General features: G+C 41.4%; 1 protein-coding gene across 1 annotated transcript in view; it reads right to left on the bottom strand.

The window, feature by feature from the left end:
* The window catches only part of LOC308108379 (glutamate receptor-interacting protein 2-like), a gene marked incomplete at both ends in the record, with an annotated part of 212,966 nt that overhangs the window by 29,576 nt on the left and 164,510 nt on the right, over positions 1-18,880 (bottom strand). The window contains 6 exons of the mRNA XM_080461241.1: positions 2,863-3,049; positions 3,131-3,283; positions 3,607-3,759; positions 16,633-16,802; positions 18,207-18,354; positions 18,560-18,705. Of these exons, the coding sequence (XP_080317367.1) occupies positions 2,863-3,049; positions 3,131-3,283; positions 3,607-3,759; positions 16,633-16,802; positions 18,207-18,354; positions 18,560-18,705 (957 nt within the window). The remainder of the gene's footprint in view (positions 1-2,862; positions 3,050-3,130; positions 3,284-3,606; positions 3,760-16,632; positions 16,803-18,206; positions 18,355-18,559; positions 18,706-18,880) is intronic.

The following is an 18,880-nucleotide window of genomic DNA, read 5'->3' as shown; positions in this document are numbered from 1 at the left end:
CCTGAGCTACCTAGTTAGCATTGATAGGAGCTAACGGCTACAATGCTAGTGATGCTAACTCGGTTCCACAAACAAATGTGGCGTTGGCGATGGTCTGCGCTCTACCGAGTGTAGCTCTAGTTAAACCTTTCTAAAACGAAAACGTTTTCACTTGAAATGTCACCATGCAATTGTTTCAGCTGTTTGGATTCTTTTTTTTTTTTATCAAGTAACAAAAGAGAAAACAGGGCTTAAATAAACAAACAAACAAAAAACAAAACGTATTATTTCTGCTGCACAAAGTCCATATCGACTCATAACCAGAACATTACTGGTAAAAGTAATTTGAACCGCAGCCCATCTCCCGAAAGCACTCGAGATTTCTCTGTAGCGGCCGAAGAGTCACAGGTCGTCACTCAGAAGTGGTTCACTGGACTAAAATAAGAGTCATGTTCCTCTCTGCTGTGTAATGATCACTGTAGTTATCCTGTCTGCACCAAGGAGACATTTGACAGGAGGAAATGAAGATGAAGTGTTTTGTCTCGCTTCAAGAGGGCATCACCCTGCAGTTACTGCCCTTCAGACTTTTATTTTTTATTTTTTTTAATGTCTGACTGTGACACATTAATACACTTTATGTACTGCAGCCTCCAATAAATCATGGCTTGCACCAATACATGGTCAGATATCTTCATTATCATCCAGCGAGGCAGAAAAGGTTCACAAATACTCTCATCCTGAGCTCTCTTGATACTCAATCTTCAATCTTCAAAAATCACAAATTCTGCTTTTTACCGATAATCAAACTTTTGTTCCTCTTTTATTCACAGTAGAAAATCTCTCTTCTGGCCATTTCTCACTTATTTCTTGTTTCGACTTTACTATTGTGTCCAAAATTTTCATTTCAATACTCCTGTTATGTCACTCACGACTTACTTGATCACCCACAGAACACACGCACGCACGCACGCACGCACGCACGCACGCACGCACACATGTATGAACGGAGCCTGAATCATCACTGTTCAGTCTCATATCCTCTCACTGAGTTCAGCTTTACTTCTTAATTCTGACTGATTTGTAAATTTTGCATCTAATGTGGCCATAAAACCACGTTATTTAAAAGTAATCTCCTCGTTGACACTCACCTTTAATATGTCACTTGACCCTATTCCTGCCTGGTGAGTGTGAAAGGTTCGTCTCATTTAATCGATCAGCTTTGACCTTTTTCACTTGTTTCACTTGCAGCTTCATGATACGAGTGGAGAGCCAGTTTATTTTCACTAGAAGCTCTGCACCTCTTTTCATTACGCCCATGGTTTAAACTCCACGGTCACTGTGAGCGGAAATGTCGTGAAGTGCTTCACTGTGAGACAAACAAACAAACAAACCATATCCCATCAAGCCCTTTTCACTCTGGGAGGAAATGAAGCGAATGAAACAAGGAACTGCAGGAGCGAAATTAGGTTTGCTCAAACCAAACATTGTTTTGGGTGGTCATTTTGCCTCTTACGAACAAATAATTAGAAAGCAGCAAACAACAATAGAAGGATTTTGGACATTTTAAATGCAATAAAGCTAATTTGATTGTAATTTTGGGAACAATTTGCCAATGATTCAAAAAGTTATTACATTATTGAAAAAACATAAAAGAAAAACCCTTTTACATGTAATAATTATAAACAAATGGAAGAGAAACTATAAACTGAATATATGAGTATACAAAAACTTAAATGTAAGAACTGCAGAGAATAATGTATTATTCCATTAATTTCTTGGATTTCTTTAGAGTTTGCTTATTAAAAATAGGAAAAGTGATTGGCACATTCATAATATTCATTCATTGGGGATGTTGACTGTGCAGCACTCGTTCTCTATTGTGGACGATTATTTCTTTTCTTTCTTTGTTTTTTTAAATGACCACAAATATGAGATTATTGGTCATAATTCCATTACTGCAGCGTTCTGTGTAATTCAGGCTGGTTTGAGGAGGTTTATCTGGCTTCACAGTGTCCAGCAGACAGAAAGATGTTTATTGATTCCCTCAGCTCGGACGTGGAAACGCCGTCTAATTAGTGTTGTGTTGTTAACGTGGGCGCTAATGGTGAAGGGAGCGTGGCCTCAGGCTGCACAAACACACCCAGCACTCCGGAGGGGAGCTGTTAATATGTCGGAAACATGCATCAGCACGCGCACACGCACGCACGCACGCACACACACACACACACACACACGCACACACACACACACACACACACACACACACACACATGCACGTATGCATACACATGTGAGTGCATGCAAACACACAGACATATAGAAACACGCACACACGCACAAACACACACACACACACACACACACACACACACAGACATACAGACACGTTTACAGGAACGGTAAGTAAAGCTGTTAATACATTCATAAAGTCAATACATGGTCACATGTGGAAACTTAAAGTGTCCACTTAGCTTTTGTAGCTTTTGAAAATCAGTAGAAATATCCACACAAACTGGGATCCACAGCTCCTCCCTGTAGAACCAGCCACTGCACTCCACTGTGTGGACGTCACCAGATGCTTCATGTGTGATCATTTCTCATTTCTCATTTGTCGCACCAAGGTAAAGTCATTTTGAACTTTGCATTCCTCAAAATATAAACTGATATGATCCAGTATTCGCACGTAGAGGGAAACGTGTAGAAACATGTAATAACAAATAAATGAAGTGATTTTAATTCAGTTTTTCAAGTTTTCAATTACCAAACACTTTCAGAGGCAGTTTTGAAGAATTCAAGAGTTCATCACGTCTTTACTTTGTATTTGTACTTTTTGTAAAACACGTTGGATTAGTGATCCTGTCGATGGTAAATGTTGGTGCTCACCTCTCCGCGGAGCTGTCCGGCTCGATGAAGCGGATGAGCGGCGGTGCGGACAGCGTTTCAGTGGCGAAGATGCCTCCCTGCAGCTGAACGCCGAAGCCGTTGAGGGGGTCGCCTGTTAGGACCACCTCACTGGTTTCTACGTGAACCACCTGACCGCCCGGACCCACCGAACTGGACGCCAAGGACACTAAACAGAGGCACACGTGAACGCAGATTAAATCGATTTTCAATCCCACCAGGTATCACAGGGACAGAAAGATGCACCCACAGGAGCTCTTGTGCTCTTTCTTCCTCTGCCGTCGTTTGAGGAGCGAGTTCCGAGGACTCATGGGAACTGTGGGCCTGGGAAGAGTGCTGGAGCTCTGGCTGCTCGGCCCCGACGTGGTCGTCGAGCCAGGAGAGAAACTGGCAGAGACCAGAGCTGGAACAATCAAAGAGACAAACACAAAAATAAGATTAAACTAAGCTTAAAAATGATAGAGTAAAATAAAGAAAGTTAAGATAATATAAAAATAAGATAAGAAAAAATTAAAGATAACCAAAAATAAATACATTAAATTAAATCAAATAAAAACTTTATTCAATCAATATATTCTTTAAAAAGAAATGATCACAAAACAATATGAACTTAAATTAAAATTACTTACTCAAGATGAAATGAATACAAAATAAATAAATGATAATAAAATAAAAACTAAAGAAATAAAGGATTTGTCCTCGATGCGCATGTGGTAGTGTTCTTACACTTGCAGTAGTCCAGGCTGTTGATGGTGTTGTTGTTGGAGGCCGTCCAGGATTTATTGAGGGTGGTGGTGTTGCACAGGGTGGAGTTTGGAGGGTGGATGTAGTTCACACAGGGGTCCCAGGAGTGAGGATGGTCCGACTTTTGAACCTTCACTGAAAGACACACACACACACACATACACATTCAATACACACATGTAACTCATATAACTCTACATGATAGTAATTCACTGTGATCCTTAACGCACGAATGCACAGGATTCATATCTTGTCCTAATTGAGCAGTAAAAAGTTCTCCAACATCCAGGATTGGATATCCAAAATACAGTTAAGAATGGCTTCAATTGGCTCTATGTCATCAAGAGACATGGAAACATACAGCTGTCTATCATCTACATAACTGTGAAAGTTGATGGCATATCTCCTCATGGCAGTCCTCCGTGTTAAAAAGCACGGGGCCCAGTATTGAGCCTTGATGCACACCACATTTCTCTTCACGGACTCCTGAGGAACACGCATCCAGAGTAGATTATTCAGGAACTGCCACATATTGAAAGTTATCTTGGAAAAAGGTGCATAAACAACTCATTTGACATTTCTGACAACTCTGCAGCCATAAAATCAAAACAAATCCAGTCATCATAAGATAGGTAACCCGTCCCTGACTTTCATCCTGTCAAAAGAAAATGTAACAAAAAAAACTAAACTGGAATTTATATCCGCCCATCGTATGAAAACAAGATGTTGATTGATGATTTCATCATCGAATCATCTTCATCCCATCATTCAGACAGTGAAAACACATTGATTTTGCATTTTCAGTTCAGAAAATGTTCAGATTGATACGTTTTGAAAGAAATGTCTGTTTACAGGCAGAAAAGCTAAAAACGATGTCGTTAGCATGTCAGACCACGAGTTGGTGCTGTTGTTTGTTTTTATCATGAAAGTCACATGCTGCATTAATGAAAATATGAGTAAAGTAAAGTTACTTGATCATCAACATGATGGAATAAATGACAGCTATGGTAATGGTCTGAACCATCAACTGCTAAAACTCTCTTGTTTTAGTAAGTCCCTTCATTTTTACCAATCCATGAAGCTGTCAAGCTTTAGTTTTTGATTTTACAATATCCACCTTATTCTTTACCATTCAGTTTTTGTTCTATAATCTTGTGATGTCCTTTCATGGACACCAGTTGGTCACTGCCACATGCTGATCTTTATCTTTATTGAAGGAGTGTTATGGTCCTCAGTCTGAGCGCACGGCTGAATATATGAAGCTCAAACGCCACAGAATTCGGATTCATTTGCTCTTTTCTTCTCCCTGTTCCCACATTCCACCCTGCACAAAGTTCCCATGAATATTTATCGGTGAGCGCAGTGCAGGTCATTTAATCAGTTTGTATGAAACCATCTTTAATAAATTCTGATGGGTGTGAAGTGTTTCCACTTGTGTGCAAAGTCGTGGTGTTTCGCCGGCTCGGCACGCCTCGTTATTATGAAGGATCACTCCAAACCTCCACTCTCACATTCATTAATGAGTTGAACTCCACCTCTGCCTCTGCTTCACTCCTGCCAATACAGCTCGGGCTGGAAAGTGGAGCTCCGCCACCTGATCTGCTCTGCGTTGAGAGACCTGAGTATCACGCAGTGTGTAGTAAAGAAACTGCACTTTGATCCATCCAACTTCTACCGCTTCAGCCAACTCTTCACAGGTCACACACACTCACATTTACACCTACAATTCTCACTCATGAATGACCCCCAGAGCGCACATGAAGAAGGTGCAAACTACAGAGAGATAGGCCGAACCGGGACTGGAACCAGGGACCGTCTCAATGTGAGGTGAGCAGGATTAGAATGGATGAAACCATCTTTTCCAGTAGTAACAGCAGAAAACCCTCCACATACAGAGAGAACATGCAAACTGCACAAAGCCAGGATGCAAACTGGGAAACATTTGTGAAGCGGGTTTTCACACTGCAACACCTTGATAGTAGAAGAATTTAAGTTATATTAATATTGTCATTGTAATTAAATAATTTGAATTATTTTTATCCTTTATAACTGTCTTTGGAACAATGAGAGAACACTTAGGGAAAGTTTATCTATCAGTATAACTTACATTCAACTACACTTTCTATATATCTATATATTTACATCTATATATATATATCTATATCGACAGTATATATCTATATCTATCTATCTATCTGTCTATCTGTCTATCTATCTATCTATCTATCTATCTATCTATCTATCTATCTATCTATCTATCTATCTATCTATCTATCTATCTATATCTACATCTATATATATATATAAACTATGAAAAAATCTAAATACAAGACGTACAAACAAGATAAAATAGGTAATAAATATGCTATGATGCTACAAGTGGCTCAGGCTTAGGGGCAGTTCCTGAGGATGACCCTTGAGTTCACATCATCCTGGAAACAGGCTGAGTAAATATGGAAGAAGTAATTTCTACAAGGGGACTGATAAAGTAAAATTAGTCAGTTAGTTTGCAGTATTGCAGTGTGAGAGTTTAGTGATCTGATAACCAACAGATGATATTTAAGTACTATATTGTTGGTTATTATCATGAGGCATTCCATCCTGATTTATTCCTGCATTCCCTCATTAGACAAACAACAAAGTGAGAGAATAACAGAAGGCTGGATAGAACCGCAGCAGTAGCAGGAGCTCTGGTTGCCATCTGGTTCAAAGTCACATTTCCTCAGGAGTCAGGAGGAGCGTCTTGTGAGGGAACTCCCACTGAGAGGCCGAGGTCTGACAACCTCCACGTGTAATTCCTCCCTGCACACACTCATCTAAACCCTCAACTTGATCCTAAGCTGCCTCATCCGTGCGCCACAGCTTTTGTTTCCTCGACACGTCTTATCTGAAACGGCTCCGACGGCGGGACGTCTGGGAGCGAGACCTCGAGGCGAGATCTGAGGAACGAGGAAACATTTCACCGTCTGATCCTCGTCATTACGTCCACTGAAGACGCAGCAGAGGGAAATCTGCGGCAGTCACACACACACACACACACACACGCACGCGCGCACGCACGCACGCACGCACGCACGCACGCACGCACGCACGCACGCACACACACACACATAACAGTAACTTAAATTCACTTTTCACAAGACTTTGAGTGAAAACGCATCGATTTTACATTTTTCTTTCAGAAATCTTTTGTGTTTGCACAGCAACGCTTTGAAAACGATGTCTATTTACACATAATCTGCAGAAATTCTGAAAACGGGGTAGTTTTCATGTTGAGCCACTAGTGGGTGCTGTTGTTTGTTTTAGTAATGAAACCACACACACATGCCAGCAGAGGACAACGGACTCTAAACATGAACAATGGGAGAACGCGGACATTCTAGTGGACAGACCACCAAGTTGGATTGTTATTATGGTGACTGTCAAAATAAAAGTACCAAGTCCAGGACTGGGAGTCATGACACCACAGAGGAAACACTGTTCTGGTTAGCTCTACTGAGCATGTGCACAGTACAGACGACTATTTACTACGGCCGTGGCGTGCATGCGCAGTAGCAGTCTTACTGCTATCCACACAGAGATGGAGTCCGAACTTTTCAGAAAGTTGCGTTTTCTGTTGTTTCCATCGACACAGAGTCTTTCAAAAAGTTGAGTTTGTTGTTACATTGTTCATATTGTCCATCAACTGAGCATGTGCAGAAGAAGTGTTTACTGTGGCCGTGGTGCACATGTGCAGCAGCAACATTTTCGCCGCCCACACAAAGATGTGTGGGAATGTTTTCAAACGGTTGCATTTTCAGTGTCTCCAACCAGCATTGGCAAGTAAACAGGCTCTCAATAGCAGGAAAAGATTAGCATTTTCACTTCAAAATGTCATGTAAGCAGTCCTTTAAAGCCCCGTCGACATGACACGTGTCTCAAGTGACAACACATTGTCCGTTAAAGAAAAGTGTTGCATTTAGCCTGCAGGGCCAGACACACTGATGGTGTAGTTTAGTTCGTATGCCAGGCCTTGAGGGGGCGCTGTTGCTTGTGTTTGTAATGAAACCACACAGACATGCAGTGAACAATAAGCTATGAATGAGTACCCGACATTCATATGGGCAGATGATGAATTAGATGTTATTTGGAGTGAATATCAACTATAAAACTACAAATATAGATAACGAAACTAGAATACGGACCGGGAGGCTGCCATGTTGCGCTTGAGCAGAATAAATATTCACCGTGGGCATGTGCAGTAACAGCATTCCGTAGCTTCCGGCTGTCTCTGCAGGAGGGGGAGCGTCAAAGAAAAGTTCCACGTTGGTGTAAAAAAGTGAGGGTTGCAGTAGATCTGTGTAAAGCGTCTCCCTCAAAACTGAAGAAAGTTTCATGGTGACACTCGATTTACGGTCTAAATCTCATGAAAGCATGAGAGGTTACAAAATACACAAAAAACGATTTCTGCATGAAAACTTATATCCAGACTCAGCAACCTTAATCTTTTTGCCGCAATGACAACACTCCAAAACTAAAGTCACACTCGCATGCACGCACACACTGCCGGAGCTTTAATCACAGTATCTATTAATAAAGCGGCAGCGAGCTCGCTGCAAGGTCTGCTGCAAGGCCGCCGCGATCCTAATGAGCTGCGCTCGCTTCCCTAACACACACATGCACACACAAATACACAAGGGCGGACACACCACTGTGATTAGGAGGAGGGAAGAATGAATTTTGGTTCTTGGAGACAAATGAAAGCGATTCAAGATGAGATGGTGACCTTTTGAGAGTGTGTGTGTGCCGTTCCCATGTGGAACGCCGAGGTTAGAAAAAAAAAAAAGTGAACACATCGGAAGGGCAAAACCGGGTGGAGGAGGACAGCAAAACAATGGCAAATTAATACAAACGACTTGAGGAATGAGCATTTGTGTGCGGTGAGATGTGCGGAGTGTAGGAGCAGAGATTAGGAGGGAGAGAGGAAAAGTAAAGGACAAGCGAGAGGAGGAGGCTGTCAGCACTTTCTGACAGCTGTAAGAGAAGTGGAATGACTTTAATTAAATCCCATCCTGCCTTTACACTCCCCGTCACTCCACTTCTCCTTTATCCATCAGTTTTCAAGTGAAAACGCTAAACCTTCCCAGCGCTTTTGGTCTCTGTTTACACGACAACGCTTCTTGAAGACACGGAAAACACAACAATTTTTCTCCCAAGGTGGAACCTTTTGAACAACGCTGCGACTCCGTCTCTGTGGCCCGAGCTCCGTCCCGAGTCGACGGCGGACATGCTGCTCCAACGCATGCTCACCACGGCTGGGGTAACTAGTACTCTGCACATGCTCAGTCGAGCCAATCAGAACAAAGTTTCTTCCGTGGTGTCATGACTCCCAGTCCATGTTCTCCTGGGACTTGGGACTTTTATTTTGACAGTCACGGTAATACCAAACTCGATGGTCTGTCCATTAGAATGTCCGTGTTCTCCCATTGTTAATGTCTAGAGAGTATTCTTCTCTGCTGCATGTGTGTGTGGTAACTACATGGTTTTCAGCGTTTGCTGCCATTGTCGTTCTCAGAACACTGCTGTGTGAACACGAAACTGCGTTTTCACTTGAAAATAGGGATGGGTACTGAATTCGGCACTTTTATAGATACTGACCGAAATCTGTCAGTACTACCAAGTAATCAAACGGTACCTTGTTTCGGTATCTAAACATTTCATTGTGACTGAGGGACTGGAAGAGTAGGCGATTTTCGGAGACAGACTTGAACACAGCATTGCAGCACACAGCGTACTGACGTCAGTCGCTGTGATTTCAGACAACAGAACAAGCATGGCGGAGAGAAAACGCTCAAATGTACGGCTCTACTTTTCAAAATACGATGTAGATTACGCGCGCTGCTATATGTGCATGAAGTAAAAGGCCAGCGGAGGAAATACTTCTAATCTGAGGAAGCTCCAGGTTCAGCACTAGATTTGTCTTAAGGCTGGAGAGTGCACATTTTGATAACCTCAGATCTAACATCACAAATCTACATCCCTACCGTCACAGCTCTACCATTACAATGTTTCCAGAGAGGAAAGGAATAGGAGTATGTGGAGCGGTGTGTTAATTTGAGCATTATTAGCAAAAAACACTGCGTAGTTGTAGTTAAGGGTTTTCATGTTGAAGACATTTGTGAAATAACTGCAATGTTACAATACAAAGAGTTGGATGTTGTTTTGATTTATCTGTTAAAGTTTTACATATTGAGACTTTTTTTTTAGAATTGGTTATTAAACAAATGAACATTTATTACCACATAAACAAACAAAAGTATCGAAAATTGGTACAGCTGAGTACTGGTATCGATTCCCAGGTACCGGGTATCGGAACCATATTGGTTCAAATGTGAAAGATACCAATCCCTACTTGACATGTTATGGGTCTTAAATTGCAAATATCTATTTTTTTTGTATTTTCAGTCTTGCAGTCTCCTTTCATCTTCTCTCAAGAGTCGCTAATCAGGTCAACAAAAAAAATAAAATAGAGAAATGCAGATTTTCTTCCCACCAAGTAGGAAGGAAGCTATAAAAGGCCCACAGAAGCTGGAGGAAAATAAATTCAAATGCGTTTAAGGAAAGTGAAACATAATTTAGTCTTCACATGTGTTTTTCAGTCTGCTTGTGTTTGTGTACAGATCGTGTTGCACGCCTGCGATGTGTGCGTACACTTGTCATATTAAAGCCTCGCAGCTGTGAGCATTAACCCAGGATAATAAAGCATCAGCGTTTCCCCTGTAAATCCACTGGCACTAATTCTGCCGCAGATGAAAAGCTGTCGCTTGGCTGCGGGTGAGGAAACACTCCTTCAACTAATTAGGCACAAAGTTGCCGTCGCAGCCAAAATATTCCTCCATTAGTGTGTGTCAGAGGGAGGACAGCGAGTTGAAAGACATCACGATGATCAGGATCTTGTTTTTTTACATTTTCTGCTAAATGTGCATCAGATGAAACCTAATCAAAGTTTTATTTGGGTCTGATTTTGTGTCGAATTAGTGATTTAATAGACGACTGCGACTGTTTTCATCATTTGCTCTCTATGAGAGTTTTTTAGGCTGTGAACTGTAACCATAGTATGGTAGAAGGACTCAATTTCCCCACTTCATCAGTCTCAGCGTGCTCCGGTCCAGTGAGTTCAGTGAAATTTTAGCCATCGCAAACCTCAACAATCCCTCACCACACCCTATACAACTACAAAATCTGGTTGAAGGAAACTCATAACACACGTTATAATATTTGTTATATTATATACTGTGAGGATAAACTCTTTGGTCTCAGGGTGTTTGGTGGATTTGTGCTACTTCAGCTTGAAGTTTCAAACTTCCATTCTTGATTTTACTTCATGAACAGATGCATTCAGCTCTAATTTTGTCAATCGCTTCGATGAAGCCATCTGCAATGTTTTTAAAAACGTATTTTCCTTGTACCCTGATCGATCGGCCGCTTTCGCCTAATGCGCCGCCATTTTTTTTCCTCCCGCTACTTACACATTTAGCTTAAACTTAGTAGTTTATAGAAGCTTATTTTTAAGACATGAAAAAAATGTTGTACCCCTTAAATCAGAGGTGTCAAACTCATTTCAGTTCAGGGACCAAATGCAGCCCAACTTCATCTTGAATGGGCCGGGCTGGTAAAATAGTAACATAATCGCTTTACATTTAAATTTTAAGGTTTTTCTTTGTTGTCTTGCAGAGTATATGCGATGAAAACACACAAAACCAAACAATTACGACCCAAAAATTACTAATCTCAAAAACATAAAGCCAATTTTAATGAGACCTTCTGGTGCAAAATCATTGAAATGTCCAAAACACTTCTCCTGTAGCTGTTGCATTATGGGAGTTTTTACAAACTCCCCCTGACAGCAGGGCTTTGAGGCTAGTTTGATAGCATGCAGGAAGCTACTTTGATGGCAGCATCTCTGATATCACATTCGGGTCTCAGTGTTGCTTTGTGTCGCTACACTTTTGTCAAAAAATCTATGTTTTCTTTGAAATTTTGATAATTTGCTTGGTGGTTTGGCCAGATTGGAGCTACAGCTCTGGTGCACATGTGCAGTAGCAACGTTTCCACCGTTTCCACGCAAACTGAGCTCAAGCATTTTCAAAAAGTTGCATTTTCAGTGACTCCGAGCACCGTTGTCATGTAAACAATAACCCAAAACATCAAAGTTTTGTGTTTCACTTGAAATCACTGTGTAAACGGGGCCTTATAGTCCGTGATCCACTGCCCAATCACGGAGAACCGCTCTCTTTAACTGGCTGTAATTCACTGAGCTCTGGAAATGCAGAATTTTGAACTCGTGTTGGATATTCTGCACTTTAATTATGACTGATTAACTCAAACAGACCTGAATGACGTGTGTGAGCGCCAGCATTTGAGTCTAAACTGTCTGGATTTATCGTCAGCAGGTGCTGAGATTTATCTGGATCGTAAATATGACAGTGTGGAACATAATTTGATCCTTTGGTGTCTGCAATCAAATAAAATAGGCGTGGATTGTTTTTGTTGTTTTGTGTGTAGTGTGTGCGTGTGCGTGTGCGTGTGCGTGTGTATGTGTATGTGTATGTGTGTGTGTGTGTGTGTGTGTGTGTGTGTGTGTGTGTGTGTGTGTGTGTGTGTGTGTGTGTGTGTGTGTGTGTGTGTGTGTGTGTGCGTCAAATGTTTCACACGGAAAACTGATTAAAATCTTGGCTAATCCAAATATCAGCCAATAAGTGTATTTCACATACGGGCTCTAATTACCACACAGTATAATCCTGAGCATCCGTAGGAAACTGCAGCATGCACCGCTCGATGAAGAGACACAGCAGGTTCACACATTTGCACAAGAGACATGTTCATCAGCTTCTCCATTTCACTGCACAAATCAATAACCGTTCATCCACCCGTCTGCGTCTGGATTCGATCCAAAGTCGACTAGAAGAGAAGGTACGATACTCTGGACCCACTAAGGCTCCGTTTACAAGACGCATTCAAGCAAAAACACAAAACATCTGTCGTGTTTTGGATGTCCGTTTACACGACGACGAGGTTTGGAGCCACTGAAAACGCAACTTTTTGAAAACGCCTTCCAAGGTGGAAACTCCGGCTCCATGGAAACGGGTTAAAACACAACTTTCTGACGTTTGGAATCTGTTGCCGTGGAAATAGGGGAAAACGCAACTTTCTGAAAACCGTCGGGTCCCCGTCTCCATGGAAACCGGGCAAAACGTTTTGGACACAACAACGGTTTACGTGACAACGGCGCTCGGAGCCACTGAAAACGCAACTTTCTGAAAACGTTCGGACTCCATCTCCGTGTAGACAGCAGAAACGCTGCGATTACTCACCACAGCCCGAGTAACTAGTTCTTCTGCACTTGCTCCGTACAGCCAATCAGAACAAATTTTCCTCCGTTGTGTCATGACTCCTAGGCCATATTCTCCTGGGACTTGGTACTTTTATTTTGACAGTCACCATAATAACAATCCAACTTGGTACTTTTATTTCGACAGTCACCGTAATAACAATCCAACCTGGTGGTCTGTCCACTAGAATGTCTGTGTTCTCCCATCTTTAATGTTAAGAGCCCAGTGTTCTCTGCTGAATGTGTGTGTGGGTTCATTATAAAAATAAACAACAGCACCATCTAGTGGCCCACCATGCTAAGTACATTGTTTTCAGTGTTTCTACCGTTGCCGTTTGAAACGTTGTGTAAATGGGGTCTGACAGGGAAAATACAGAGACAGACAACCACAATTTGGATTCACCAGTTAAAGTTACTCTTCCAGAAAATATTTTATAATCTACTTCCCATAAAAGTTCTTACTTGTGCACAGAGAATAAACCAAAACACCAAAACAAGACCTTCACCACTCATTTCAAACCTGCAGTTTCCCAAATTGAACACGCCAAAGTCGATTTGTTTACTAACCAACTGGAATTTGTATCCATCAAAATGTTTATGTTTCCTGACGTCATCTCGGGAAATCTGCTGCAAGGGATTCTGGGATATCAAAGATGGCGTCGTGGCAGCTCCAGCCAGAATATCAACGTTTGACTGATTCAGGGTTAAAAAAAATCCAGACATTCTCAAAGAAAGAGTCTTCAAACCACAAGAACAGACTGAAATGTTGTGAAACTGATCGTTGAAAGAATCAAGATCTGGTGAGATCGAGTGAACAAATGGGATCTTGCTTCGGGAATCTTTGGGCGTGTGTGATGACGAATTTCCTTCAGAAAGGTTTTGACAACGTCTTAGAGATGGACATCAAACGAAGACTCTGGTAGAGGAGCTTCAATGTCAGAAGAGTGTTATTGAACTGTGATGGAAAGCGAGAGGAGACGTGGGGAGAACATGTCAACTCTGCGCAGGAAGACCTCCAAACCTCAACGTCCTAACGTCAATGCTGCCCTGTGTTTTACACTTACCAACCTAATTATCATCCGGCAGCCATGCGGACGTTATCATAACACCAGTAAAGACCTGAGACAGCAGGTTTACATGGTGACGGAGTTACACGCATCAATATCTTGGATTCGCACTGACAAACAACAGGTGTCCACATTTCTAAACACAGGAGGGTTTAAATTCACCACAGAGGCGCCACACATCAGAAACAACCGATCAAACAGTGTTAGCAGCTGCTGTGGAGGACGGCACGAGGTGCGCGAGAAAAAGAAAACACGACAACATAAATCTGAATTTGGCCACATAACTTCACAAACTCCATCTGGTTCACTGACGCACAGACGGCACAAGACAAGAAGGTAAAAATGACTTTGAGAGCGACTAGACGACCATTATTGTTGCTATTACCTTTTTATTTATGCCATGCTGGAACAGATGGTTTGGTATTAAAGGCTCTTTTATTTTTCCAGCTGCAGGAAGCGAGCTTTCATGTTGCAGTGTTTGATATTGTGGTATAAATGTACAGAAGTCATTTCCAGACGGAGTGGAGCACGAGCTGAGAGACAAATGGTCCTCATGGCATTTCACTTGGTTAACGTGAGTCACAGCTGTTGAAGCAGTCGCACAGAAAGATATCTGAAGGACAGCTCATGATACACATTAACAGAAATCTGACACGTGTAGGCTGACCGTTAATTAGTTTGAACAAAGTGTGGGAGTTTTACTTTTAGTCACAGTTTGGTTTCATCCCACACGTTGCACCGATTATCAAGATTAAACTGTTGAGACTTTACCTTGACGGTTGCGGGAATGAAACTTTGAATTACTTTACTTCCAAACGTGTGAGCTGCGTGATTGATACTGGATTCAAACCATATTGTGTGGATGGTGTGTCATGAACATACAGTGTTTTCTGTTCTTCATCGCAGTTAATACAAGATATTTATTGGAACATTATTTGGGGGCCAGTGAGACTTTGTATGTCTTTTCCAGTGGCGGCTGGTGATAAATTTCATTATTAATCAGTTAGAGCCAATGTTAACTTGATTTAAACTTTTTTAGATTGAGAGAGGCCTCCAGTGATGAAAACTATTGTACTTTTAAACAGCTAGTGAATCGAGAGCACTTATTAAGACTCTTTTATTAACATATTTGTAAACAAATACAAGCAGATGCTTCATTAGTCCCTTGTAGAAAATGTATGTGTTTCGTGGCTGGTTTACTTAAAATGACAGTTAGTCTGAGTTTAGGGAAACTAAATCAAACTCAGGTAATATTCCACCAAGCACCTGGCGCCCTCTATTGGCCAGCCGCCACTGGTACTTTTCGTTGTCAGTAACAATCCGTCAGTCCGGAAAATGTGGCATGAAATTTTGAGTGGACCTGTTGCTCAATAACCAGAAATGACACCTACAATATGGAAATGGAAAAAAATGGGTTGTTGAACCTGTGAGATTTTCATTTGAATACAACCCACTACCTCAACTGATCCAACCCAATCGAATACATTCAAGTTATATACGGCCAAATACAACAGTCATTTCAAGACAAAAACCAGTAATTTCACATGAGCAAGTAGAGGAGAGGGAGGAAAAGAAAACTTGATTTTAACAGGAAGAAACCTGCAGAACCAGGCTAGTTCTGGTTCTGGTTTGGGTTAGACGATAGAAGGAGAGAAAAAGAGAGGACAGACAGACAGACTGTGAAGAAAGATTCAAACCCCAGGGATTATCAAATCAATTCAGCAGGCAGAGCCGCAGTCGCTCACGCATCCAATTGTAGATATGAATTACTAAGATCCTCCATAAAGGCTGTCTAAATTGCACATTTGCACAAATATTTCAGTTTGCATGCTTTTGTGGATGATTTTCAGTACTGATGCAACAAGATGTGCACACAGGTTTTATTTTATTTTTTTGATGCTTTATATCCTGTTTCCATGAGGACGACCTGCTGGTTTCACTTCTCTGTTGGTTTGCTTGATCAAATTTGAAAATGTGGCGTTGGGTGTTTCTTGGAGGAAATTGTCGCACATCTTGAAGCCTAACAGTCAGAATATGAATTTCTTACGAAATCTGAAGCGCAGATAAAAAATTTGAGGTAGAACACAAATAATAGCTGATAGTAAAGTTGGTGAGTAGAAATCAGAGCGAATACCATCTCTGCTAAAGGCTGAGCTGATTCGTATCTATGGTATAAAAACACACAATAAATAACAGCGCAAGCATTTTCAAACACAGCAAATCACATTGTGAATGAATCTATTGGCATTCTCAGCATTGTGTGTAATCTGGTGAATAAGCCTGATATTCCAAATCCATCAGGCAAACATGGAAACTGTTTCTTATTTCGAATGACAGTCAGACTCAATCCTCAGCATCTAACACGCAACCCTGTGTCCTTTAAAGAAAGCTCTGCATCCATATAATCAGTGCTGTGTGGACTGAAGGTGATTGAGGTGTGGTGGCAGGTGGTTTCTGTTCAAGTAGAAGAAAAATACAGGAATAAAATCCTGTGTACGTCAAACGCACAGAGAGGAAGCTGCAGTAACAGAATAGGTTCAACCAGCAGTGGGCCGGATGGATTCCACTCACCTGTATCGTGCTGTTTCCCAGTTAGCCTGGTTTGATGCGACGGGAGAATTTCCAGTTTGACCAGTTCTGTTGTGCTTGCTATGAGCTGCGTCGCCTCCAGGACTGTGCAGTGCTCCGTGGACGTCCCGTCTATCGAGAGCAGATGATCTCCGGCATGCAACGCTCCGCATCTGGTACAACAGCGTCAATAACAGAAGATCAATGAAGATCAAGTCAATATTACAATAAAACACATTGCAATGCTGTCTGTACGCAGCCTGCAGAGCTGGAATGGCTTAATATTACTCATCTGACTTCCAGTATTTGCTTTATCATGAATAAAAATGTGATCTTTATAGGCACTTTCCAGTGCATGTATAATGCATGTCGTACATCTGAGCTTTTTTTTTTTTTAAAGGTAACTGTAAAATGATGGGGGAAATATTTTATACTGCAAAACATTCAACCTTTCCAGGGGACTGAGAAAATTTTCTTTCATCAGCGACACAGAGTTCAAGTGCCTCATGTATATTTTAGAGGCCGACGGAGGCTCGGAGCGCCAGCGTGTCTCCTGCTGTCGGTGTGAGTTACAGGGCCGCACGCAGGTTCACGGGCTTCAGTGTGTGTAAGAGGTTTTCTTTGATGGAGCTGATGGATATGAATGCAAGTCCTGCAAATCTGTAATCTTAAAGCATAGGCTGCAGCCGGTGGAAAGACTGAAGGCAAGAAATAATAAATTCTGTTTTTTTAAAAAGTAATAATAATATTATACTACTACTACTACTACTACTACTACTACTACTACTAATAATAATAATAATAATAATAATAATAACAACAATAATATATTATTTAAAATTTAAAAAAGAAGAAACAAGAAAAATAATCGCGAAGAATAGGGACACCCCAGAAAAAATAAGTGAACTAAACAAAAAAGAAAATGTAGAAAAGAAAACAAACAAAAAGAAGAGCAAAAATTAAGAAGGAAACAAATAAGATAAAGAAATAAATACAATTAAAAAGAAATAAATAGAATAACCCCACTACTTCAGTCATGAAAGATAACTAAAATGAAAAATAAATTTTAAAACACAGAGAAAACCGGATCAGGAAAGTCTAAAAGGATAAAATAATACAACACAATATGGTCGGAATACACCTGTAAAATAAAAATTCTATGTTTCAAGTGAAAACACAGTTTTGGTTTCTGAAAAGTTTCACACTGACACAGCAACGTTCAACAATCGTACAAGCGTTTTTCCAAAAAGTTCCACCTTGGGAGCCGTTCTCAAAAAGTTGTTTGCAGTGGCTCTGAGAACCGTTGTCGTGTAAAGGGACACGCAAAACACATCAAACGTTTACTTGAAAATGTTGACACATAAACAAAGCCAACTGTAGGGTAGCGCGTGTGCTGTGTCAACTTTAACACCAACGAACAAGAACACACGTCCAACAAAAACTTTATCTTAAATGAAGAAAATGTGACATACTGTACATAAGAGCATTCGGTTTGTATTTATGGATATTTCAGTTTATCGTGTGTGTGTGTGTGTGTGTGTGTGTGTGTGTGTGTGTGTGTGTGTGTGTGAGTGTACCTGTCCACCACGCTGCCAGGTTTGACCCGGTCGATGACAATAACCTGTTTGTTTCGATGGCTGGCGGACGTCAGCGTGATGCCTAACGTGGCTCCCGGTGCTTTGACGATCTCCACTAAGAGCGGGCCGGAGGCGTTCGTCACCGTGTCTGACGAAGACGAGGCAGAAAATGAAGTTCGACAGGTGATAACAAACCAAGCAGGGATTCTTTAGAGCAGAGCTTAGCCCGAGGCGGCGAAAAGCGCCGACACATCAAAAACACAACAAACTACTTGTTTAATTTGAGAGGAAAACTCTGGAGAGCTTTGCTGGAAACAGAAGGGAGGTCAGTGTGAGTGTGTGTGGACGCTCACCCATGATGGTGACGTCGTACTCGATCTGGAAAAGAGCCTCCTGGCCGCACTGAGCCAACACGCTGAGGGCGTCACTGTGGTTGGCGTTGTGCAGCGGGACGCCGTCCACGCTGAGGAGACGGTCGCCGGGACGCAGCGTTCCCTCTCTGAACACACACCAACCACACAAGCAAACCATAAATCACTCAATGGCAATCTAAACTCAAAACATTCACTCTAAACTCAAACAATTAAATTTAAACTCAAGATATTAACTCTAAATTAAAAACATAATTAATTCTACATTAATGTTTAAAGTTTACTCACACGGTTAAAATTAAA

Source organism: Lipophrys pholis (assembly GCF_963383615.2).
Source record: "Lipophrys pholis genome assembly, chromosome: 4".
Taxonomy (NCBI): domain Eukaryota; kingdom Metazoa; phylum Chordata; class Actinopteri; order Blenniiformes; family Blenniidae; genus Lipophrys; species Lipophrys pholis.
The sequence above is the reverse complement of the archived record's forward strand: the minus strand, read 5'-3'. Positions and strand labels throughout refer to the sequence as shown.